General features: G+C 49.4%; 1 protein-coding gene across 1 annotated transcript in view; it reads right to left on the bottom strand.

Moving 5' to 3' along the window:
* The window catches only part of LOC123770606 (uncharacterized), a 37,075-nt gene extending 10,705 nt beyond the window's left edge, over positions 1 to 26,370 (bottom strand). The window contains exons 1-3 of the mRNA XM_069301624.1: positions 26,121 to 26,370; positions 8,537 to 10,297; positions 7,163 to 7,402 (exon numbers count right to left, since the gene is read on the bottom strand). Of these exons, the coding sequence (XP_069157725.1) occupies positions 7,163 to 7,402; positions 8,537 to 10,297; positions 26,121 to 26,370 (2,251 nt within the window). The remainder of the gene's footprint in view (positions 1 to 7,162; positions 7,403 to 8,536; positions 10,298 to 26,120) is intronic.
* Between the last annotated feature and the right edge of the window lie 954 nt (positions 26,371 to 27,324).

The raw sequence follows: 27,324 nt of genomic DNA, 5'->3' as shown, positions 1-27,324 counted from the left end.
GTCTACAGGGTCCTCTTCGGCTAAAGAGATGAGAGGGCTCAGTAGACCTCCATGGATCAAGTGTGAGGGACTCAGAGGTTCTCTCTGGTTGAAATCATCAGACAGGTAGGTTATTGGGCGGTTATTGACTCGCGCCTCGATTTCCACAACAATAGTTTGGAGTTCGGAGTAACTGACCTTTTGTCTGTGTAAAGTTTTCCTTAGACACTTCTTGACTGTGCCTACCATTTGCTCATAGAACCCACCTTGCCAAGGGGCTCTCGGTGCTATGAATTTCCAGTGATATTGTCGTCTCCGTAGGACCGACTGTACTTCTGGGTGATTCCAGCCTTCTCGCAAACAAGCTTCTCCTGCCACAAAATTGGAACCATTGTCCGATATCATTAATTTGGGACAAGATCTGCGAGCAGCAAATCTGCGGAAGGCCTGGATGAAGGCTTCAGCACTCATATCTGAAGTGACTTCTAAATGTACGCCTCTGGTTGTAGCACACGTAAAGAGACAAATGTATGCTTTCACTGGTATATTATCTGGGTTGCCAGTGAGAAGTAAGGCTCCTGTGTAATCAACACCAGTGGTTTCAAAGGGACGAAGATGAACCACTCTTTCTTCAGGGAGTGGTGGAGGTCCTGGGTAAGGACATACTCTAGCATCGTATCTTTTACAGATTACACAAGATTTAATATTTGACTTAACTGTCTGACGACCTTGAGGAAGCCAGTACTTTTGTCTAAGGTCGGTAAGAGTATCTAACACTCCACCATGTAAAGTACCATATTGGTGGTGATGTAAAACAAGAAGTTTAGTGATGATGTGGTGGCGAGGTAGAAGAATTGGATTCTTTGTGTCCAAATCAATTGGACACAAAGGAGGAGGAGGAGGAGGGTAGTTGTGCAGAGGGGGGAGGGTAGTGGTGCAGAGGAGGAGGAGGGTAGTGGTGCAAAGGAGGAGGAGGGTAGTGGTGCAGTGGAGGAGGAGGGTAGTGGTGCAGAGGAGGAGGAGGGTAGTGGTGCAGAGGAGGAGGAGGGTAGTGGTGCAGAGGAGGAGGAGAGTAGTGGTGCAGAGGAGTTGCAGGGTAGTGGTGCAAAGGAGGAGGAGGGTAGTGGTGCAGAGGAAGAGGTGGGTAGTGATGCAGAAGAGGAGGGTAGTGGTGCAGAAGAGTAGCAGGGTAGTGGTGCAGAGGAGTAGCAGGGTGGTGGTGCAGAGGAGGAGGAGGGTAGTGGTGCAGAGGAGCAGGAGGGTAGTGGTGCAGAGGAGTAGAAGGGTAGTTGTGCAGAGGAGGAGGAAGGTAGTGGTGCATAGGAGTAGGAGGGTAGTGGTGCAGAGGAGAAGGAGGGTAATGGTGAAGAGGAGTAGAAGGGTAGTGGTGCAGAGGAGGAGGAAGGTAGTGGTGCAGAGGAGTAAGAGGGTAGTGGTGCAGAGGAGGAGGGTAGTGGTGCAGTGGAGGAGGAGGGTAATGGTGCAGAGGAGTAGGAGAGTAGTGGTGCAGAGGAGTAGCCGGGTAGTGGTGCAGAGGAGGAGGAGGGTAGTGGTGCAGAGGAGTAGGAGGGTGGTGGTGCAGAGGAGGAGGAGGGTAGTGGTGCAGAGGAGCAGGAGGGTAGTGGTGCAGAGGAGTAGAAGGGTAGTTGTGCAGAGGAGGAGGAAGGTAGTGGTGCATAGGAGTAGGAGGGTAGTGGTGCAGAGGAGAAGGAGGGTAATGGTGAAGAGGAGTAGAAGGGTAGTGGTGCAGAGGAGGAGGAAGGTAGTGGTGCAGAGGAGTAAGAGGGTAGTGGTGCAGAGGAGGAGGGTAGTGGTGCAGTGGAGGAGGAGGGTAATGGTGCAGAGGAGTAGGAGAGTAGTGGTGCAGAGGAGTAGCCGGGTAGTGGTGCAGAGGAGGAGGAGGGTAGTGGTGCAGAGGAGGAGGGTAGTGGAGCAGATGAGTAGCAGTGTATTGGTGCAGAGGAGGAGGGTAGTGGTGCAGAGAAGGAGGAGGGTTGTAGTGCAGAGGAGGAGGAGGGTAGTTGTGCAGAGGTGGGAGGGTAGTGGTGCAGAAGAGGAGGAGGGTAGTGGTGCGGAGGAGGAGGATGGTTGTGGTGCAGAGGAGGAGGAGGGTAGTTGTGCAGAGGGGGGAGGGTAGTGGTGCAGAGGAGGAGGAGGGTAGTTGTGCAGAGGGGGGAGGGTAGTGGTGCAGAGGAGTAGCAGGGTAGTGGTGCAGAGGAGGAGGAGGAGGTTAGTGGTGCAGAGGAGGAGGAGGGTAGTGGTGCAGAGGAGTAGCAGGGTAGTGGTGCAGAGGAGGAGGAGGTTAGTGGTGCAGAGGAGGAGGAGGGTAGTGGTGCAGAGGAGTAGGAGGGTATTGGTGCAGAGGAGTAGGAAGGTAATGGTGCAGAGGAGTAGCAGGGTAGTGGTGCAGTGGAGGAGGAGGGTAGTGGTGCAGAGGAGGAGGAGGTTAGTGGTGCAGAGGAGGAGGAGGGTAGTGGTGCAGAGGAGTAGCAGGGTAGTGGTGCAGAGGAGGAGGAAGGTAGTGGTGCAGAGCAGTAGCAGGGTAGTGGTGCAGAGGAGGAGGAGGGTAGTGGTGCAGTGGAGGAGGAGGGTAGTGGTGCAGAGGAGGAGGAGGGTAGTGGTGCAGAGGAGGAGGAGGGTAGTGGTGCAGAGGAGTAGGAGGGTAGTGGTGCAGAGGAGTAGCAGGCTAGTGGTGCAGAGGAGGAGGAGGGTAGTGGTGCAGAGGAGTAGGAGGGTAGTGGTGCAGAGGAGTAGCAGGCTAGTGGTGCAGAGGAGGAGGAGGGTAGTGGTGCAGTGGAGGAGGAGGGTAGTGGTGCAGAGGAGGAGGAGGGTAGTGGTGCAGAGGAGGAGGAGGGTAGTGGTGCAGAGGAGTAGGAGGGTAGTGGTGCAGAGGAGTAGCAGGCTAGTGGTGCAGAGGAGGAGGAGGGTAGTGGTGCAGAGGAGGAGGAGGGTAGTGGTGCAGAGGAGGAGGAGGTTAGTGGTGCAAAGGAGCAGGAGGGTAGTGGTGCAGAGGAGTAGCAGGGTAGTGGTGCAGAGGAGGAGGAAGGTAGTGGTGCAGAGGAGTAGCAGGGTAGTGGTGCAGTGGAGTAGCAGGGTAGTGGTGCAGAGGAGGAGGGTAGTGGTGCAGTGGAGGAGGAGGGTAGTGGTGCAGAGGAGTAGGAGAGTAGTGGTGCAGAGGAGTAGCAGGGTAGTGGTGCAGAAGAGGAGGAGGGTAGTGGTGCAGAGGAGTAGGAGGGTAGTGGAGCAGAGGAGTAGCAGTGTATTGGTGCAGAGGAGGAGGGTAGTGGTGCGGAGGAGGATGAGGGTTGTAGTGCAGAGGAGGAGGAGGGTAGTTGTGCAGAGGAGGAGGGTAGTGGTGCAGAGGAGGAGGAGGGTTGTGGTGCAGAGGAGGAGGAGGGTAGTGGTGCAGAAAAGGAGGAGGGTAGTGGTGCGGAGGAGGAGGAGGGTTGTGGTGCAGAGCAGGAGGAGGGTTGTGGTGCAGAGGAGTAGGAGTGTAGTGGTGCAGAGGAGGAGGAGGGTTGTGGTGCAGAGGAGTAGGAGGGTTGTGGTGCAGAGGAGGAGGAGGGTAGTGGTGCAGAAAAGGAGGAGGGTAGTGGTGCGGAGGAGGAGGAGGGTTGTGGTGCAGAGCAGGAGGAGGGTTGTGATGCAGAGTAGAACGAGGGTAGTGATGCAGAGGAGGAGGAGGGTTGTGGTGCAGAGGAGTAGGAGGGTAGTGGTGCAGAGGAGGAGGAGGGTAGTGGTGCAGAGGAGTAGGAGGGTAGTGGTGCAAAGGAGGAGGAGGGTAGTTGTGCAGAGGGGGGAGGGTAGTGGAGCAGAGGAGAAGGAGGGTAGTGGTGCAGAGGAGGAGGAGGGTAGTGGTGCAGAGGAGGAGGAGGGAAGTGGTGCAGAGGAGGAGGAGGGTAGTGGTGCAGAGGAGGAGGGTAGTGGTGCAGAGGAGGAGGAGGGTAGTGGTGCAGAGGAGGAGGAGGGTAGTGGTGCAGAGGAGGAGGAGGGTAGTGGTGCAGAGGAGTAGCAGGGTAGTGGTGCAGAGGAAGAGGAGGGTAGTGGTGCAGAGGAGGAGGAGGGTAGTGGTGCAGAGGAGGAGGAAGGTAGTGGTGCAGAGGAGGAGGAGGAGGGTTGTGGTGCAGAGGAGTAGGAGGGTAGTGGTGCAGAGGAGGAGGGTAGTGGTGCAGAGGAGGAGGAAGGTAGTGGTGCAGAGGAGGAGGAGGGTAGTGGTGCAGAGGAGGAGGAGGGTAGTGGTGTAGAGGAGTAGCAGGGTAGTGGTGCAGAGGAGTAGCAGGGTAGTGATGCAGAGGAGGAGGGTAGTGGTGCGTAGCAGGAGGAGAGTTGTGGTGCAAAGGAGGAGGAGGGTAGTGGTGCAGAGGAGTAGCAGGGTAGTGATGCAGAGGAGGAGGAGGGTAGTGGTGCAGAGGAGGAGGAGGATACAGGTTCGGAGGAAGAGGGTAGTGGTGCCAAAGGAGGAAGAGGTTAGTGGTGCAGAGGAGGATGAGGGTAGTGGTGCAGAGGAGGAGGAGGTTAGTGGTGCACATGAGGAGGGCTGTGGTGCAGAGGAGTAGCAGTGTAGTGGTGCAGAGGAAGAGGAGGGTAGCGGTGCAGAGGAGGAGGAGGGTAGTAGTGCAGAGGAGTAGGAGGGTAGTGGTGCAGAGGAGGAGGGTAGTGGTGCAGAGGAGGAGGAGAGAAGTGGTGCGGAGGAGGAGGGTAGTGGTGCAGAGTAGGAGGAGGGTAGTGGTCCAGAGGAGTAGCATTGTAGTGGTGCCGAGGAGAAGGAGGGTAGTTGTGCAGAGGAGGAGGAGGAGGGTAGTGGTGCAGAGGAGGAGGGTTGTGGTGCAGAGGAGTAGCAGGGTAGTGGTGCCGAGGAGAAGGAGGGTAGTTGTGAAGAGGAGGAGGAGGAGGGTAGTGGTGCAGAGGAGGAGGAGGGTAGTGGTGCAGAGGAGTAGGAGGGTAGTGGTGCGGAGGAGGAGGAGTGTAGTTTTGCAGAGGAGGAGGGTAGTGGTGCAGAGCAGGAGGTTAGTGGTGCAGAGGAGGAGGATGGTAGTGGTGCAGAGGGGGAGGGTAGTGATGCAGAGGAGGAGGAGGGTAGTGGTGCAGAGGAGTAGGAGCGTAGTGGTGCAAAGGGGAAGGAGGGTAGTGGTGCAGAGGAGGATGAGGGTAGTGGTGCAGAGGAGGAGGAGGGTAGTGTGCAGAGGAGGATGAGGGTAGTGGTGCAGAGGAGGAGAGTAGTGGTTCAGAGGAGGAGGAGAGAAGTGGTGCGGAGGAGGAGGAGGGTAGTGGTGCAGAGGAGGAAGAAGGTAGTGGTGCAGAGTGGGAGGGTAGTGGTGCGAAGGAGGAGGGAAGTGGTGCAGACGTGGAGGAGGGAAGTTGTGCAGAGGAGGAGGGGGGTTGTGGTGCAGAGGAGGAGGAGGGTAATGGTGCGGAGGAGGAGGAGGATAGTGGTGAAGAGGAGGAGGGTAGTGGTGCAGAGGAGAAGGAGGGTAGTGGATCAGAGGAGGAGGGTTGTGGTGCAGAGGAGGTGAGTAGTGGTGCAGCGGAGGAGGGTAGTGGTTCAGAGGAGGTGGGTAGTGGTGCAGTGGAGGAGGGTAGTGGGGCAAAGGAGAAGCGTAGTGGTGCAGAGAAGGAGGAGGGTAGGGGTGCAGAGGAGGAGGGTAGTGGTGTAGAGGAGGGTTGTGGTGTAGAGAAGGAGGGTTGTGGTGCAGAGGAGGGGGACGGTAGTGGTGCAGAGGAGGAGGGTTGTGGTGCAGAGGAGGAGGAGGGTAGTGGTGCAGAGGGGGACGGTAGTGGTGCAGAGGAGGAGGAGGGTAATGGTGCAGAGGGGGACGGTAGTGGTGCAGAAGAGGAGGAGGGTAGTGGTGCAGAGGTGGAGGAGGGTAGAGGAGCAGAGCCAGATACCACAAACCACCATAACCTCGACCACTACTAACATTAACCACCACTACCACTAATCACAACTCTCAGCCACCACAATTACCAACCACAGCAATCAACTACACCACCTCCAACCACAACTATTAACCACCACTAGAACCAACCACTACCACCCACAATAAACATCACCCACCGCTGCCACCAATCACAACCTACCACCACTGCCACCAACCACAACCCAGCAACAATTCCACCACCACTACTATGGATTCTCCATTAAGTGAAAGTAATGAATAAAATATTTTTAACCTACCTTCTATTATGCTTTAATTTTATTTCTAGTATATGTAAAAATATATTTTTAATATATTTCTATATTTTTTATATATATTCCATCAATCAGGAAAACCATTTTTATGCAACATTTAAGGTTGCGACACGGACTCAAAATTGTTTAGCCAAAGTTGTGCAATAAGTTGTGGCAACTTATTTACAACCACACAATAACGTAGCTAATACATGAAAATAAACTTTGTCACAGCTTTCAAACACCTTCCAGGTACGTTGTGGCAACCTAAAATTGTTTCCTGGGCCCCACCTGCAGATGAGAGGGAACACTGAAGCCCACACCTGGCTACTCTCCCCACCCACACCTGCAGAAGAAGCCCCACACTAGCCTAATCCTCATCCAAACCTGCATATCAGAGTAAATACTGAATTCTACAGCTGGGACCACTGCCAGCCCCCACTTGTAGATGAGTCGGAACAGTAAACCAACACCTGTCTCCTTCACACCTGACTACTTTCCCCACCCACACCTGCAGATGAGAGGGAAAACTGAAGCACTTGGTAACTCTCCACCCCCACACCTGCACATGAGAGGGGACACTGATGCCCACACCTGCTACTCTCCCTCCCCACACCTGCAGATGGGAAGGAACACTAAAGCCCACACCTGGCTACTCTCCCCACCCACACCTGCACATGAGAGGGAACACTAAAGCCCACACCTGGCTACTCTCCCCACCCACACCTGTCTACGTCACACACTCATGCCAAAGAAAACTTATATCAAGTAAATCTAGCTTGTATTAAGCAAGACAATGTTGGGCTAAATATTGATCAGTGTTATCTTATGAACAGTGAAGCATGCTTAATGAATATTCTTGGTCGCTAAACGGTGCTCAAAGTTACTCAAGAAGCCTTATAAGTTCTCTAATTCATGACTTAATGTAAAAATATTTCTGAAACCACTGGAAGCACTGTGAATTAAACAACTGAGTTACAGATATTCACGTGTTAAAATGTAGTCAATACGTACTGGCGAGACGCGTGTCACGGAACCACAGGAGACTACACCGTCTTCTTGAGGGAGGACACAGCTGAGCCGCCAGGTGGCAGCACCAGTCTATGGCGCGGTCGTCATCAGTGAGGTCCCGCCTGATGATCAGGTTGAGCCTCCTTTCCTGGCACGGCAGAGTGACCAGGGTGTCCGGGTCCGCGTAGCCCGTGGCGTCCAGGGTGTCCGGGTCCACATAGCCCATGGCGTCTAGGTCAATGCCTGAAGACAAACACTTAGATACAGTCACTGTCGTTACTGTTATGTTCTAAGATATAACAAGAAGACATACTGAGCCATCCACTCACCTTACTGCTGGGTTTATTACCTGATGACAAGTCCGTATTTTGGAGAGTATTAATAGCAACTAAACTATGTATTAATAGCTTTTAAAAGCCACGTCAATGTCATCTGTATCAATTGTCAAGGTTATCTATCAATGGTCAAGGTCATCTGTATCATGGTCAAGGTCACAGTCATGGTCATCTGTGTCAATGGTCAAGGTCATCTCTGTCAATGGTCAAGGTCACAGTCAGGGTCATCTGTATCAATAGTCAAGGTCACAGTCATGGTCATCTTTATCAATGGTCAAGGTCACAGTCATGGTCATCTCTATCAATGGTCAAGGTCACAGGGATAGATGGGTCACCTGAATTAAGGGTCAAAGATACGGAAGGCCTAATTAACCAAGGATCAAGGTCACAGTGAAAGGTCATCATAAACAGGAATTAGGTCACAGTGAAAGGTCATCTTGAACAGGAATAAGGTCTCAGTGAAAGGTCATCCTGAACAGGAATTAGGTCACAGTGAAAGGAGATCTGTAACACGAGTCAAAGTCAAAGTGGTAAGTCATCAGAACCAAAAGTTTGGCGTCGCTAAATACTTCATGAAATTATTTATGCACAAGAATTTATACAGCAGCGGAATGTTTCGGAAATTTATTATTCATGGAGTAGTCGCCCTTAATAAGTCTATATTTGTAATCAAAGTAGAAAGTTTGTCACCCTTAAGGTGACTATATTTGTAAACAATATAAGGTGTTTGTCACCCTTAAGGTGACTATATTTGTAAACAATGTTGGGAGCTTCTCGCCCTCAGGTAACTATATTTGTAAACAATATAAGGTGTTTGTCTCCCTTAAGGTGATTATATTTGTAAACAAAATAAGGTGTGTCTCCCATAAGGTGATTATGTTTGTAAACAATATAAGGAGTCTTTCGTCCATAAGGTTGTAAACATATATGTAAACAATGTAAATCTGAATTACTATATTAAACATGACGAATGAAGCCCCTTGCATAATTTTGGTATTAATAAATAACCCTAAAAATTATGGTGAAAAATATGAATATTTACCAAGACCCTGCAGGTGAGGAAGGTGAGACAGGTGACGGATGAGGGCGGGCAGTTGCTGTAGTGTGAGGCGCAGGTGGAGGATCTCGAGGGTGGGAGGCAGGAGGGGTATGGCTGCCTCAGGCAAGCCACCATCAAACCCCTCTAAGGTACACTCACTGTCGGGGGCTGTCAGCCTCTCCAAACATTGTTTTGATTTATCAATATTTCCATCTTTGCTGTATAAACTATCGCCAAGACCTAAGTATATGGTTACCTTCATTTTTGCCAGCACTGACAGTGTAGACAGACACTGCTTTAGTTGGGGTGTATCGTTTATGACTAGGTAAATGTTCTTAGGTGTCACCTTCTTAAGAACAAGCGGCAGGACAACCCACGAGTCAACACTCCATATTGTCCACAAAAGTTCTGTACGCAGCTTCTCACACACGGCTTGGATGACGTGCTCACTCCCGCGGGACTCTGCTACATGCTTCAACAGCTCGTCAGTCGAATTTGTTACCATCTCGGACAGGTCAATTATGTAAGTAATGAACCTGTGCTCTACTCCCCGGGCACACAGCACCCCGGTAGTGCTGAGTAAAATGTTCTGCCATCTGGAGAGTTGCCTAAGCTCATGTTGCACGTCTCTAATATCAAACTCTGACCCTCTCAGGTGATCTCCCAAGGATCCTCTTTCCTTACGTACAACATCCACCAAGAGGTCAATGATTATAGACCTTTTCCCTGACACACGGTGTGATGCTGGATCACCTCGGTCTTGCTCAGCCCTCAACAAGAGAGCGACCAGCCCCCTGCTGGCACAATACTCCTGGTACCTAGCGTGAACATAGCCAAACACCCACACCACCCTGAGACCCCGACGGTAGCTGGTTCTTGTGAAATAGTTGGACAAGACCTCCTCCTGCGGCAGTCCCAGAGTGTCACACTTCACCCTAATCTCCGCTTCTGTCTCCGGCCAAAGGTCGTACTCCTTCCTCTGGATCCCTCTTAAACTAATCTCTTCCAAGAACAACAAAAACTTGTCACATTTCCTTTTGGGTTCGGTCACGTGTTTGTCTGTGAGTCTGGACACCAGTTTGTTGGTTATGAAGTCATGAATCTTCTCGTAGACTTGAGTGTTTGTGGTGAGGTTGTTAAATTCTTCTGGAGCCTCGACACACAGCAGCGCCAACAAGGTCAAGGTGAGTGGAGTATTGAGGTACTCACCCAGGAACTGACTCATCTGCTCCAGCCGCTGGGTAAACCTCCCTGTGATGACACTCCGTTGGCTCTCTTCCTCCACCAGCACCTTCATGGTTCTCTCGGCGAACTCCACGCGACGTTCTGGAGTGATGCCCAAGACGAGGATGTTGCAGCGAGGTCTGGTGTGTGGGACGAGCTGTGACAGTTGTTGGTCCCACCCCGGCCGTGTTGTTATCACCAACCTCACATCCTTGCCAGGCAGGTGCAACAGCTCCTTCACCAGCCTTAGTGAATGGTCGTTGACCTGGTCGTAGCCGTCAATCAGGACTAATATATTTAAGCTCAAGATTATCTCCTTAAACAGCTGGAAGTCGGCACCAGAATCACGAAGTGTTTGAGGCAGCAACTGGCGGAGGAGATCATCGAAGGTATTAAGATGTGAGTCCCTGCACTGTACATAGAAAACGAGGTCCACAGTGCCTAGGTGACGTATGGCATCAGGGTCCTCTACCCACTTCTCGAGTGTGAGATTTTTCTCTACGCCTACCTCCCTTAAGAGGTGGACTCCAAGTTTAAAGTCTGCTCACGGCAGTTAAGCATGAGTCCAGTAGAAAAAGGAAAAGCGGGAGCAAACCGCCAGGCCTCCACCAACAAGGGTGAAAACCTGTCCACAATTGGCCGCTGGCTCCTTCTAGTTAAACAGGACGTTAAAACTAATAAAGGGTAACCGACGGGTTCTCACAATCAAATATTTATATTTGAAGTGGCGCTATGAATTGGAATTCGAATTCCCAAGAACAGCCGCCTTATCAAGATCACATCAACATTTAATGATATTATGCAGAAATATAGTGGAATAATATGGTTGAAGGGTTGACATCAAAGACTGTTTTCTATAACATAACAATTTATTAATAACAAGAGACTAACTACTACATTACCGAGTTTACGTTACGTTAATGTCCATCCAGTGGCACGATAACAAACAGCTAACTAGCAACCCTTGCTGTGAGGCTGCATACTGAACTAACCTGAACACAGGTGTGCCCACTGATGACGCAATATTGCAAAACAAAGAAAAATATCACAGACTAAGTTACACCACAGCGAATGGTTACGTTATTGTACATCAAGTGGCATTTGCAACACAGCTATTCAACAGCCCCTCGAGAAGTGACAGCAGGCTCCATCTTGCTGACACTTCGGGCTGATAACATGAACTAACTGAACAAATGAAGGATCCACTGAAACAAAGACACAAGCAGGCAATCAATAGTGTCACGGTTCCCCTGACAGCTACTATAATCACAAGCTTAGGGATCCTCCCGCCCCCCAGGAGAGACCCACGTAACTAGGCGGAAGTCTAACAGTGACTCCCCCCTATCACAACCCCGTGTGAACACTCCTTGCAACTCCCACTAAGAAGTTGCCCTGTTGTAACCCGATACACCGACAGGCAAGGCGGGAATTCTGGGACACAGCTCCACAGATCCCTAGTATGACTCTACTCTCGTCACCAGACGACAACCAAAAGAAATTGCCTGAAGTGATTAATTACATTAATTGACTGATCGCAGCAGTCAGCAACAAAGTACCACGGTAATCACAAACAATTGTCTCCCACTAGACAACAACATGATGATACTCTACGTTAATCTTTAACACTTGTCTCTCTCTTGTTAACAATAACTCAACATATTACAACACACTTGACTCCTTGCAAGTATTCAGTGAGTAATTCTCAATTAAGGTCAAACGGACCACTAACTACATCCCCATTGAGTTACGTTAACTAAGCCTACCCTAACTTGGTAGCTTCTCCACAGTCTGTGTCCAAAAAATTACTAGTGAGTGTTAATTACCCTAATTAACCCACTAATTACTGAGCCATTAATTAACTGTCACCAGGACCGATAATTAACCATCCATAAATACGTCTCACTCCGCACTGCCTAAGCAGGTCTCATCAAACACTGTGAATTCACGGGAAAGGAGTTAATTACCCTAATTAACAAGATGTGCCAATAATCCACTGTCCTCAGACAGGATATGATTAATACAACGATTTATGCTAGCTCCATGACCTCGCTTTACCGAGTCACCGGAGCTCTCCAATGCTAATTACTCCACTAATTAACATGAGCCACTAATGCTATACCCCTGAAAGGTAATTAGTCTCGAGCATATTACGTTAACACAAATACTGACAGACTCTGACAGAACCTCTCCCACTACGTGAATTCATGATGAGAAGGCTAATTACATAATTAGCTAGAGTGGTCAATTAACTGTCACATGGACAATTAATTGCTCCCGAGACGTATCTCATTATAGCTCAACACTGTTCCCTTAACAGCCCCCACTCACTCCCCAATACTAAGTGTGCACCCCTTATCCAGTTAATTACCCCTTAATTAACTCACTGAATCCTTAAGTCCTCAACATAACTTAAAGAACAAAGTAACCCCAGCGTTACATAGGTCACACTATAATGGCATGCAACATCATATCAGCACTACCCACACATATAGTTGCAGCACTGCAACTCGCTAATTACTGTGCCCAGACAATAACACACACGGTTGTGCAACACACACAAGTATACTAATATTACTGCCCCTCCTCTTCTTTTACTTGCACCCGATTGCAAAGGAATACTGTGAACACACACATACTTCAGCCAGGCAATTAACCCATCAATTGCCTGCTCTCATTAAGTACTGAAAATTCCCCTGAATAATCCTAGAGGTCCCTTACCCTCAACACAGTTCCTGGGGCAATAATATTGTATACTGATAACAACACTGCACAAACCTGCAACATAATGATGCCGTCAGCATACCCACATGCTAATGACATCATTAGGCACTCGGTCAGCAATCACCCCTACTGACTACCACACAATCACAGTACATAGACATGCAAATGAACACATAGAAATGGCCTTCACCTACTCTCTGAAAATTATATCACCAAGTAATATGTACTAATTACACAGACTTCAGGGGTCCTCACTGACACTCCTGACTACCTCTAATGATTATAATTTTACCGTACTCTATGGCATTAATCCAGCCTGAACGATTATATAGAATCGACAGGCTGGATCACTTACATGGTAAATCTCTACACTGACTGGTCACATCCTCTAGTCAGTCTACCAACATACTACCATACAGCGTGGTCCCGTGTATAATCTCTATCTCCAGGTACCCCCCTACCCGACATCTGGATTCCACTGACAGCTGCCCCCCAGCTGTTTTTTTCCTGGCCTGGCGAGGCTCTGAGATAACTCTTACCGGGAACATCCACCGGTACTCATCACACTGTAATAGTACTCATTTCTACTCATTTCTACTGCCTTATTTTTTCCTCATTCCCAAAACTGACTACCACACTTAGCTTTTAGCTGACACACTTAGCTGGCTTGCTCCTCATGCGTCGACAAGATGTGGCCCTAGGCTGTCCCGGGAAAGTGGCCAAGGCATGTGGCCAAGGCAGGTGGCCACAGCGCCCCCCCCCGAGCTGAGAGAGGGGGGGTTGGGTGGCCTGGGGTGGCCGGCTCGCGGGTGGCCTGGGTGGCCGCCTCGCGGGCAGGCGGGTGGGTGGCCTGGGGTGGCCGGCGCGCGGGCAGGCGCGGGTGGCCACGGGTGGCCGCGGGCTGGCAGGCTGCCGCCCACAGGAGTACCCATGCGGCTGGGGAATCTCCACCCCATCACTCTAGAACCATGCCTTTGTTCTACACTGGGGTGACAATGGTTGGTGGCGTCCCCAGGCGGCGTCCCCATACTGACGCAGCCTGGCGGAATGCAGAGTCCAACATGGGCCTGCAATCACACATACGCGTACACTGGCCAACATCAATTGTCCATTGCCACTAGACAGGATGCTCAGACCCGAGGGATGAGGGATCAATCTGATACTCCACGAGGCTTCTGCCAGCCTGCCTCATGCGTTCACACAGTCAACTGTCCCTTAGCTTTTTTCTGTTTCTACCGTAAATCACTGGCCCCAATTCACTTAATTAGGCCTTGAGACAACCCCTGATGGCAGGAGTGCCACCCATCGAGTAATTTGGACGACAGAAGCGATTAACAGGGGGTGGAGGCGGCAAGCGTGCCGCCCCACCCAAACACCTCTTCCTTCCCTGGCCGCCCAATTCAAACTCAAGATTTCGCGGGCTCAGGGTACAACAGATACCCATACCTACTCCCTACAATCCCTAAACCAATCAGCTTGGAGCCGGCACAGCCCCTCGTGCCGCCCCCAATCAGAATTCTTCGCGCCAAAACTAGGCTTGGACCACACGTGCCCCAAACCAATCACCTCTCTCCGTCACCCTCGGCGTCTTGTGACGTCACAAGGAGGAGGAGGCCTAAGGAGTGGCGTGATGTCTCCCATGTGGGGGGGGGGGTGAGGCAGCGCTCCCCCACTCTTCCCCCCCCACCTCTAACGGTTTTAGTCAAGTATCCTCTCACACTCACTCTCAACTCACATCCTATTTCACAGAAACAGGAAAATCTCTGTAATTCTCTCTACAGAGCAATCACAGACTTCTAACTACTCTCAAGTGATAGTTCTTGACATAAGCTTTCATTCAACACCCAACAAGCATATGTTATTTTTGAAAGCTTCAATTTCTAGAGTGTCTAGCCTGCTCTAGAAACTAGGAAAACTAGCTGAGGGATCTAGATCCCTCACACAACCTCCCACTAAAGAATATATTTTCCTGCAAGGAAAATACATTCAAAACACCAGCTAGTTTTTCTGCACACACCTGCCCAACAGGTGTACTAGCTAAACAAGTGTGGAGTGTGAAACTCTGTTTCCTATCCATCCTGGCCTGAGGGTCTCTGTGCACTACCACCGGATCACCCTGGTGGTGCTGCCCGACCTTGGAGTGGCAACATGTTCGGCTCCAGCTCTGGTCCTGGCCGGCTCAACACCTCGCAACCATTTCCATCACTGGACCTCCCATTTCCATCCTCGGTCTGTGTCATACTGGACACATGAGCAACACACTGGTGTGGCCTTACCAGTGAAGCACTTCTACACTCCCCTCAGCCTACAAAAGACTTACTGTCAGTCCTCCACCTGACCTAGCAACAAGTTGACAGGATCACTCTCACTGTCCAACTGCCCAACACCAGCCGGTCTTGCTCTACCGACTGAACTATCTGGGAGAAAACCCTCTTCTACAAGTACCTATGCTCCCCTACTGAGCCTGGGGTCCCTCCCTTGCTTCTCCTAGGTCCCCCTACTCTAACAAGGACTCAAGCAAAACTTTTGACATCTGTCAAACCCTCTTGTCTAGTTCTCCCCTGGACCTAACTTGGAATGTGATCAGCATTCCCTCTGCAGATCTACTATAACCCTTTACCAAGGCAATCCTTAAAGAACAAAATCATTATGCTGCTGGGGATCTGAACCATGGAAAATCACCAGCCCAAAATGACCCTTGCCATCTTGCATTGGCAGCCTTTCTTCAAAAGGCGATCGATGTATGCATCCATCGAATCGTCTTTCTCAGAACTGCCAAGCTAGGCATCTTTACCTTCATACCTTGTCACCGGGTTAAGTGCACTAGGGTGGGTTTGTCTTCCCTTCCCTGTGTGAGATTGCCTCCTTGCAATCTGCACTTGAGCCAGCACTGACTTGCTGCGCTCTCACCTTCAGGCTCGAACTCGGCCCTGCTGTCACCTCTGCTAACGGGAGCCTCTGCTCAACCTCTCTAGTGACTACCATGAATTCTTCCTGGGGTTGTACAGTCCCCACTCTGGCAAGAAATTCCATCACCTGTCTAACTACAGATGAATTACTCCACTTCTCTAAAGAAGTCTACTTGGATCCTACTCTGGTGGCGCGACCTCCCACTAAGATCCTACTGTGTAACAATAACTACACTCCTATGACACCCTTGACAACTACAGTGTCGTCCAATAAGACCTCTCACACTTGAGGTCACTTCTAGAAGCTTCTTCTACCCTAAGGTAGGTGGTGTCTTGCACCTCAGGCAGATCCTGAGTGCACTCTTGCAACCACTGTTGCACGCTGGCTGTGTGTCCACGACACCTGCTGCTGAGCTGACACCCCTCGCCAATGAGTGTGTCAATGTCCACTAGCTCGCAGCCACAAAAAGCCAGACAGATTTCCCCATATCTACCATGAAATACCTCTATCATACTGTGTGTGTGTGGTGTGTGTACCTACGTGTGACAACCGTGCACAAAACATACCTCCAACAATACTGTTCCACAATATTCTGCAACGATATTTTATGTTACTTTAAAAATTCAATAAGACTACTCTTCATGGGCTCGAACCCAAGTTGCATAGCCCCACGTTGGGCGCCAGCTGTGAGATTTTTCTCTACGCCTACCTCCCTTAAGAGGTGGACTCCAAGTTTAAAGTCTGCTCACGGCAGTTAAGCATGAGTCCAGTAGAAAAAGGAAAAGCGGGAGCAAACCGCCAGGCCTCCACCAACAAGGGTGAAAACCTGTCCACAATTGGCCGCTGGCTCCTTCTAGTTAAACAGGACGTTAAAACTAATAAAGGGTAACCGACGGGTTCTCACAATCAAATATTTATATTTGAAGTGGCGCTATGAATTGGAATTCGAATTCCCAAGAACAGCCGCCTTATCAAGATCACATCAACATTTAATGATATTATGCAGAAATATAGTGGAATAATATGGTTGAAGGGTTGACATCAAAGACTGTTTTCTATAACATAACAATTTATTAATAACAAGAGACTAACTACTACATTACCGAGTTTACGTTACGTTAATGTCCATCCAGTGGCACGATAACAAACAGCTAACTAGCAACCCTTGCTGTGAGGCTGCATACTGAACTAACCTGAACACAGGTGTGCCCACTGATGACGCAATATTGCAAAACAAAGAAAAATATCACAGACTAAGTTACACCACAGCGAATGGTTACGTTATTGTACATCAAGTGGCATTTGCAACACAGCTATTCAACAGCCCCTCGAGAAGTGACAGCAGGCTCCATCTTGCTGACACTTCGGGCTGATAACATGAACTAACTGAACAAATGAAGGATCCACTGAAACAAAGACACAAGCAGGCAATCAATAGTGTCACGGTTCCCCTGACAGCTACTATAATCACAAGCTTAGGGATCCTCCCGCCCCCCAGGAGAGACCCACGTAACTAGGCGGAAGTCTAACAGTGACTCCCCCCTATCACAACCCCGTGTGAACACTCTTTGCAACTCCCACTAAGAAGTTGCCCTGTTGTAACCCGATACACCGACAGGCAAGGCGGGAATTCTGGGACACAGCTCCACAGATCCCTAGTATGACTCTACTCTCGTCACCAGACGACAACCAAAAGAAATTGCCTGAAGTGATTAATTACATTAATTGACTGATCGCAGCAGTCAGCAACAAAGTACCACGGTAATCACAAACAATTGTCTCCCACTAGACAACAACATGATGATACTCTACGTTAATCTTTAACACTTGTCTCTCTCTTGTTAACAATAACTCAACATATTACAACACACTTGACTCCTTGCAAGTATTCAGTGAGTAATTCTCAATTAAGGTCAAACGGACCACTAACTACATCCCCATTGAGTTACGTTAACTAAGCCTACCCTAACTTGGTAGCTTCTCCACAGTCTGTGTCCAAAAAATTACTAGTGAGTGTTAATTACCCTAATTAACCCACTAATTACTGAGCCATTAATTAACTGTCACCAGGACCGATAATTAACCATCCATAAATACGTCTCACTCCGCACTGCCTAAGCAGGTCTCATCAAACACTGTGAATTCACGGGAAAGGAGTTAATTACCCTAATTAACAAGATGTGCCAATAATCCACTGTCCTCAGACAGGATATGATTAATACAACGATTTATGCTAGCTCCATGACCTCGCTTTACCGAGTCACCGGAGCTCTCCAATGCTAATTACTCCACTAATTAACATGAGCCACTAATGCTATACCCCTGAAAGGTAATTAGTCTCGAGCATATTACGTTAACACAAATACTGACAGACTCTGACAGAACCTCTCCCACTACGTGAATTCATGATGAGAAGGCTAATTACATAATTAGCTAGAGTGGTCAATTAACTGTCACATGGACAATTAATTGCTCCCGAGACGTATCTCATTATAGCTCAACACTGTTCCCTTAACAGCCCCCACTCACTCCCCAATACTAAGTGTGCACCCCTTATCCAGTTAATTACCCCTTAATTAACTCACTGAATCCTTAAGTCCTCAACATAACTTAAAGAACAAAGTAACCCCAGCGTTACATAGGTCACACTATAATGGCATGCAACATCATATCAGCACTACCCACACATATAGTTGCAGCACTGCAACTCGCTAATTACTGTGCCCAGACAATAACACACACGGTTGTGCAACACACACAAGTATACTAATATTACTGCCCCTCCTCTTCTTTTACTTGCACCCGATTGCAAAGGAATACTGTGAACACACACATACTTCAGCCAGGCAATTAACCCATCAATTGCCTGCTCTCATTAAGTACTGAAAATTCCCCTGAATAATCCTAGAGGTCCCTTACCCTCAACACAGTTCCTGGGGCAATAATATTGTATACTGATAACAACACTGCACAAACCTGCAACATAATGATGCCGTCAGCATACCCACATGCTAATGACATCATTAGGCACTCGGTCAGCAATCACCCCTACTGACTACCACACAATCACAGTACATAGACATGCAAATGAACACATAGAAATGGCCTTCACCTACTCTCTGAAAATTATATCACCAAGTAATATGTACTAATTACACAGACTTCAGGGGTCCTCACTGACACTCCTGACTACCTCTAATGATTATAATTTTACCGTACTCTATGGCATTAATCCAGCCTGAACGATTATATAGAATCGACAGGCTGGATCACTTACATGGTAAATCTCTACACTGACTGGTCACATCCTCTAGTCAGTCTACCAACATACTACCATACAGCGTGGTCCCGTGTATAATCTCTATCTCCAGGTACCCCCCTACCCGACATCTGGATTCCACTGACAGCTGCCCCCCAGCTGTTTTTTTCCTGGCCTGCCGAGGCTCTGAGATAACTCTTACCGGGAACATCCACCGGTACTCATCACACTGTAATAGTACTCATTTCTACTCATTTCTACTGCCTTATTTTTTCCTCATTCCCAAAACTGACTACCACACTTAGCTTTTAGCTGACACACTTAGCTGGCTTGCTCCTCATGCGTCGACAAGATGTGGCCCTAGGCTGTCCCGGGAAAGTGGCCAAGGCATGTGGCCAAGGCAGGTGGCCACAGCGCCCCCCCCCGAGCTGAGAGAGGGGGGGTTGGGTGGCCTGGGGTGGCCGGCTCGCGGGTGGCCTGGGTGGCCGCCTCGCGGGCAGGCGGGTGGGTGGCCTGGGGTGGCCGGCGCGCGGGCAGGCGCGGGTGGCCACGGGTGGCCGCGGGCTGGCAGGCTGCCGCCCACAGGAGTACCCATGCGGCTGGGGAATCTCCACCCCATCACTCTAGAACCATGCCTTTGTTCTACACTGGGGTGACAATGGTTGGTGGCGTCCCCAGGCGGCGTCCCCATACTGACGCAGCCTGGCGGAATGCAGAGTCCAACATGGGCCTGCAATCACACATACGCGTACACTGGCCAACATCAATTGTCCATTGCCACTAGACAGGATGCTCAGACCCGAGGGATGAGGGATCAATCTGATACTCCACGAGGCTTCTGCCAGCCTGCCTCATGCGTTCACACAGTCAACTGTCCCTTAGCTTTTTTCTGTTTCTACCGTAAATCACTGGCCCCAATTCACTTAATTAGGCCTTGAGACAACCCCTGATGGCAGGAGTGCCACCCATCGAGTAATTTGGACGACAGAAGCGATTAACAGGGGGTGGAGGCGGCAAGCGTGCCGCCCCACCCAAACACCTCTTCCTTCCCTGGCCGCCCAATTCAAACTCAAGATTTCGCGGGCTCAGGGTACAACAGATACCCATACCTACTCCCTACAATCCCTAAACCAATCAGCTTGGAGCCGGCACAGCCCCTCGTGCCGCCCCCAATCAGAATTCTTCGCGCCAAAACTAGGCTTGGACCACACGTGCCCCAAACCAATCACCTCTCTCCGTCACCCTCGGCGTCTTGTGACGTCACAAGGAGGAGGAGGCCTAAGGAGTGGCGTGATGTCTCCCATGTGGGGGGGGGGGGGGTGAGGCAGCGCTCCCCTACTCTTCCCCCCCACCTCTAACGGTTTTAGTCAAGTATCCTCTCACACTCACTCTCAACTCACATCCTATTTCACAGAAACAGGAAAATCTCTGTAATTCTCTCTACAGAGCAATCACAGACTTCTAACTACTCTCAAGTGATAGTTCTTGACATAAGCTTTCATTCAACACCCAACAAGCATATGTTATTTTTGAAAGCTTCAATTTCTAGAGTGTCTAGCCTGCTCTAGAAACTAGGAAAACTAGCTGAGGGATCTAGATCCCTCACACAACCTCCCACTAAAGAATATATTTTCCTGCAAGGAAAATACATTCAAAACACCAGCTAGTTTTTCTGCACACACCTGCCCAACAGGTGTACTAGCTAAACAAGTGTGGAGTGTGAAACTCTGTTTCCTATCCATCCTGGCCTGAGGGTCTCTGTGCACTACCACCGGATCACCCTGGTGGTGCTGCCCGACCTTGGAGTGGCAACATGTTCGGCTCCAGCTCTGGTCCTGGCCGGCTCAACACCTCGCAACCATTTCCATCACTGGACCTCCCATTTCCATCCTCGGTCTGTGTCATACTGGACACATGAGCAACACACTGGTGTGGCCTTACCAGTGAAGCACTTCTACACTCCCCTCAGCCTACAAAAGACTTACTGTCAGTCCTCCACCTGACCTAGCAACAAGTTGACAGGATCACTCTCACTGTCCAACTGCCCAACACCAGCCGGTCTTGCTCTACCGACTGAACTATCTGGGAGAAAACCCTCTTCTACAAGTACCTATGCTCCCCTACTGAGCCTGGGGTCCCTCCCTTGCTTCTCCTAGGTCCCCCTACTCTAACAAGGACTCAAGCAAAACTTTTGACATCTGTCAAACCCTCTTGTCTAGTTCTCCCCTGGACCTAACTTGGAATGTGATCAGCATTCCCTCTGCAGATCTACTATAACCCTTTACCAAGGCAATCCTTAAAGAACAAAATCATTATGCTGCTGGGGATCTGAACCATGGAAAATCACCAGCCCAAAATGACCCTTGCCATCTTGCATTGGCAGCCTTTCTTCAAAAGGCGATCGATGTATGCATCCATCGAATCGTCTTTCTCAGAACTGCCAAGCTAGGCATCTTTACCTTCATACCTTGTCACCGGGTTAAGTGCACTAGGGTGGGTTTGTCTTCCCTTCCCTGTGTGAGATTGCCTCCTTGCAATCTGCACTTGAGCCAGCACTGACTTGCTGCGCTCTCACCTTCAGGCTCGAACTCGGCCCTGCTGTCACCTCTGCTAACGGGAGCCTCTGCTCAACCTCTCTAGTGACTACCATGAATTCTTCCTGGGGTTGTACAGTCCCCACTCTGGCAAGAAATTCCATCACCTGTCTAACTACAGATGAATTACTCCACTTCTCTAAAGAAGTCTACTTGGATCCTACTCTGGTGGCGCGACCTCCCACTAAGATCCTACTGTGTAACAATAACTACACTCCTATGACACCCTTGACAACTACAGTGTCGTCCAATAAGACCTCTCACACTTGAGGTCACTTCTAGAAGCTTCTTCTACCCTAAGGTAGGTGGTGTCTTGCACCTCAGGCAGATCCTGAGTGCACTCTTGCAACCACTGTTGCACGCTGGCTGTGTGTCCACGACACCTGCTGCTGAGCTGACACCCCTCGCCAATGAGTGTGTCAATGTCCACTAGCTCGCAGCCACAAAAAGCCAGACAGATTTCCCCATATCTACCATGAAATACCTCTATCATACTGTGTGTGTGTGGTGTGTGTACCTACGTGTGACAACCGTGCACAAAACATACCTCCAACAATACTGTTCCACAATATTCTGCAACGATATTTTATGTTACTTTAAAAATTCAATAAGACTACTCTTCATGGGCTCGAACCCAAGTTGCATAGCCCCACGTTGGGCGCCAGCTGTGAGATTTTTCTCTACGCCTACCTCCCTTAAGAGGTGGACTCCAAGTTTAAAGTTTGCTCACGGCAGTTAAGCATGAGTCCAGTAGAAAAAGGAAAAGCGGGAGCAAACCGCCAGGCCTCCACCAACAAGGGTGAAAACCTGTCCACAATTGGCCGCTGGCTCCTTCTAGTTAAACAGGACGTTAAAACTAATAAAGGGTAACCGACGGGTTCTCACAATCAAATATTTATATTTGAAGTGGCGCTATGAATTGGAATTCGAATTCCCAAGAACAGCCGCCTTATCAAGATCACATCAACATTTAATGATATTATGCAGAAATATAGTGGAATAATATGGTTGAAGGGTTGACATCAAAGACTGTTTTCTATAACATAACAATTTATTAATAACAAGAGACTAACTACTACATTACCGAGTTTACGTTACGTTAATGTCCATCCAGTGGCACGATAACAAACAGCTAACTAGCAACCCTTGCTGTGAGGCTGCATACTGAACTAACCTGAACACAGGTGTGCCCACTGATGACGCAATATTGCAAAACAAAGAAAAATATCACAGACTAAGTTACACCACAGCGAATGGTTACGTTATTGTACATCAAGTGGCATTTGCAACACAGCTATTCAACAGCCCCTCGAGAAGTGACAGCAGGCTCCATCTTGCTGACACTTCGGGCTGATAACATGAACTAACTGAACAAATGAAGGATCCACTGAAACAAAGACACAAGCAGGCAATCAATAGTGTCACGGTTCCCCTGACAGCTACTATAATCACAAGCTTAGGGATCCTCCCGCCCCCCAGGAGAGACCCACGTAACTAGGCGGAAGTCTAACAGTGACTCCCCCCTATCACAACCCCGTGTGAACACTCTTTGCAACTCCCACTAAGAAGTTGCCCTGTTGTAACCCGATACACCGACAGGCAAGGCGGGAATTCTGGGACACAGCTCCACAGATCCCTAGTATGACTCTACTCTCGTCACCAGACGACAACCAAAAGAAATTGCCTGAAGTGATTAATTACATTAATTGACTGATCGCAGCAGTCAGCAACAAAGTACCACGGTAATCACAAACAATTGTCTCCCACTAGACAACAACATGATGATACTCTACGTTAATCTTTAACACTTGTCTCTCTCTTGTTAACAATAACTCAACATATTACAACACACTTGACTCCTTGCAAGTATTCAGTGAGTAATTCTCAATTAAGGTCAAACGGACCACTAACTACATCCCCATTGAGTTACGTTAACTAAGCCTACCCTAACTTGGTAGCTTCTCCACAGTCTGTGTCCAAAAAATTACTAGTGAGTGTTAATTACCCTAATTAACCCACTAATTACTGAGCCATTAATTAACTGTCACCAGGACCGATAATTAACCATCCATAAATACGTCTCACTCCGCACTGCCTAAGCAGGTCTCATCAAACACTGTGAATTCACGGGAAAGGAGTTAATTACCCTAATTAACAAGATGTGCCAATAATCCACTGTCCTCAGACAGGATATGATTAATACAACGATTTATGCTAGCTCCATGACCTCGCTTTACCGAGTCACCGGAGCTCTCCAATGCTAATTACTCCACTAATTAACATGAGCCACTAATGCTATACCCCTGAAAGGTAATTAGTCTCGAGCATATTACGTTAACACAAATACTGACAGACTCTGACAGAACCTCTCCCACTACGTGAATTCATGATGAGAAGGCTAATTACATAATTAGCTAGAGTGGTCAATTAACTGTCACATGGACAATTAATTGCTCCCGAGACGTATCTCATTATAGCTCAACACTGTTCCCTTAACAGCCCCCACTCACTCCCCAATACTAAGTGTGCACCCCTTATCCAGTTAATTACCCCTTAATTAACTCACTGAATCCTTAAGTCCTCAACATAACTTAAAGAACAAAGTAACCCCAGCGTTACATAGGTCACACTATAATGGCATGCAACATCATATCAGCACTACCCACACATATAGTTGCAGCACTGCAACTCGCTAATTACTGTGCCCAGACAATAACACACACGGTTGTGCAACACACACAAGTATACTAATATTACTGCCCCTCCTCTTCTTTTACTTGCACCCGATTGCAAAGGAATACTGTGAACACACACATACTTCAGCCAGGCAATTAACCCATCAATTGCCTGCTCTCATTAAGTACTGAAAATTCCCCTGAATAATCCTAGAGGTCCCTTACCCTCAACACAGTTCCTGGGGCAATAATATTGTATACTGATAACAACACTGCACAAACCTGCAACATAATGATGCCGTCAGCATACCCACATGCTAATGACATCATTAGGCACTCGGTCAGCAATCACCCCTACTGACTACCACACAATCACAGTACATAGACATGCAAATGAACACATAGAAATGGCCTTCACCTACTCTCTGAAAATTATATCACCAAGTAATATGTACTAATTACACAGACTTCAGGGGTCCTCACTGACACTCCTGACTACCTCTAATGATTATAATTTTACCGTACTCTATGGCATTAATCCAGCCTGAACGATTATATAGAATCGACAGGCTGGATCACTTACATGGTAAATCTCTACACTGACTGGTCACATCCTCTAGTCAGTCTACCAACATACTACCATACAGCGTGGTCCCGTGTATAATCTCTATCTCCAGGTACCCCCCTACCCGACATCTGGATTCCACTGACAGCTGCCCCCCAGCTGTTTTTTTCCTGGCCTGCCGAGGCTCTGAGATAACTCTTACCGGGAACATCCACCGGTACTCATCACACTGTAATAGTACTCATTTCTACTCATTTCTACTGCCTTACTTTTCCTCATTCCCAAAACTGACTACCACACTTAGCTTTTAGCTGACACACTTAGCTGGCTTGCTCCTCATGCGTCGACAAGATGTGGCCCTAGGCTGTCCCGGGAAAGTGGCCAAGGCATGTGGCCAAGGCAGGTGGCCACAGCGCCCCCCCCGAGCTGAGAGAGGGGGGGTTGGGTGGCCTGGGGTGGCCGGCTCGCGGGTGGCCTGGGTGGCCGCCTCGCGGGCAGGCGGGTGGGTGGCCTGGGGTGGCCGGCGCGCGGGCAGGCGCGGGTGGCCACGGGTGGCCGCGGGCTGGCAGGCTGCCGCCCACAGGAGTACCCATGCGGCTGGGGAATCTCCACCCCATCACTCTAGAACCATGCCTTTGTTCTACACTGGGGTGACAATGGTTGGTGGCGTCCCCAGGCGGCGTCCCCATACTGACGCAGCCTGGCGGAATGCAGAGTCCAACATGGGCCTGCAATCACACATACGCGTACACTGGCCAACATCAATTGTCCATTGCCACTAGACAGGATGCTCAGACCCGAGGGATGAGGGATCAATCTGATACTCCACGAGGCTTCTGCCAGCCTGCCTCATGCGTTCACACAGTCAACTGTCCCTTAGCTTTTTTCTGTTTCTACCGTAAATCACTGGCCCCAATTCACTTAATTAGGCCTTGAGACAACCCCTGATGGCAGGAGTGCCACCCATCGAGTAATTTGGACGACAGAAGCGATTAACAGGGGGTGGAGGCGGCAAGCGTGCCGCCCCACCCAAACACCTCTTCCTTCCCTGGCCGCCCAATTCAAACTCAAGATTTCGCGGGCTCAGGGTACAACAGATACCCATACCTACTCCCTACAATCCCTAAACCAATCAGCTTGGAGCCGGCACAGCCCCTCGTGCCGCCCCCAATCAGAATTCTTCGCGCCAAAACTAGGCTTGGACCACACGTGCCCCAAACCAATCACCTCTCTCCGTCACCCTCGGCGTCTTGTGACGTCACAAGGAGGAGGAGGCCTAAGGAGTGGCGTGATGTCTCCCATGTGGGGGGGGGGGTGAGGCAGCGCTCCCCCACTCTTCCCCCCCACCTCTAACGGTTTTAGTCAAGTATCCTCTCACACTCACTCTCAACTCACATCCTATTTCACAGAAACAGGAAAATCTCTGTAATTCTCTCTACAGAGCAATCACAGACTTCTAACTACTCTCAAGTGATAGTTCTTGACATAAGCTTTCATTCAACACCCAACAAGCATATGTTATTTTTGAAAGCTTCAATTTCTAGAGTGTCTAGCCTGCTCTAGAAACTAGGAAAACTAGCTGAGGGATCTAGATCCCTCACATCGAGGATCAGCATGAGTAAAATTGTCTTGCCCATACCACCTTCCCCCGTCAGGAGGACACACTGAGGGACTCTTCCGTCCTCTCGTCTCATACTCAAGATGTGTTCATAGTCTATATCCTGACCCTTGGCAGCGTGGGAGAGTCTTGCCCGTATGACGGGATCTTCAAGAAGTCGCAGTCGTGTAAAAGCAAGACTTGGGTTGTAGTTAATGTTGAGGAAGAGCCAGGGTGCGGGAGCAATCTGGTACAGCAGTTTATACTCGTCAGTTAGCTCCTGTTTGCTCATCTACTTAACTTCTTCTATTATATGGATTCTGAACATCTTAATCTCCTGGCGGAGCTGAGGCAAGTACGCCACATCTGAGGGATCCAGCGGCTCTCTGACCTTCGCTAGCAGACCACCAATATACTCGGTGACATCTCTGATCACATGGTCCACATCCTCGCTGTTTGTCCCACACCGGACGCCGGCCTCAGCCAGCATCTTAGCCAATAAGTCACTGAGCTCCGTCAGTGTTGACGTAAGATCTTGCTCTGACATTCTCACATTATCATGGGCCAACGTGTTTCGGTGTTGCTTCAGGCTGTGAATGAGGTGTTCAAGTGATGGTCCCTGAGGCCCTGGAGTGGTCCACGTGGGGTCATTCATCTCAGCCAGACCACACACAAGTTGCAGGAGTTTATACAACAGGGTGATGTCAAAAGTTGCCGCGTCAGAGGAAACTTCGAGTTTATCCCTCTGGTGATCATCGAAGACACGCCTGTACTGAGCATTGGTGTACCCCAAGTCCTGAGTGAGGTAAGTCACTACTGGGAAGGTGCCACGGTACGACCACATAAACACACTTGCTAGCGCGTCTCGTCCTGCCTTAGTCACAGCCAGTCCATACAGCAGTCTGTTCACATCTTCCGGTTGGATAACAGGACTCGAGGCCGCCATATTGGGCCGTATGATTCTCACCTCACACAAGCAGTAAATGTCCCACGCTGGTTTTGTTATTATATTATGTTTAAAAACATAACATTGTTTCCCACTTTCGGAGACGGGCAGCTTATTAGGCTTGTGTAGGCCTTCCTAAGCCAACGACAGACCTTCCTCAGGATGTATCCCTCAACAGTTGACTAATTTCAAGGTTAATATTTACTGCTAGGTGAACAGAGGTATCAGGAGGCTGAGCATCTCACACTGCCAGGGAATCAAACTCGGATCTAATCGGTGATGATCCGACTGCATTAACCA

This window comes from Procambarus clarkii, chromosome 46 (genome assembly GCF_040958095.1).
Source record: "Procambarus clarkii isolate CNS0578487 chromosome 46, FALCON_Pclarkii_2.0, whole genome shotgun sequence".
NCBI lineage: Eukaryota > Metazoa > Arthropoda > Malacostraca > Decapoda > Cambaridae > Procambarus > Procambarus clarkii.
The sequence above is the reverse complement of the archived record's forward strand: the minus strand, read 5'-3'. Positions and strand labels throughout refer to the sequence as shown.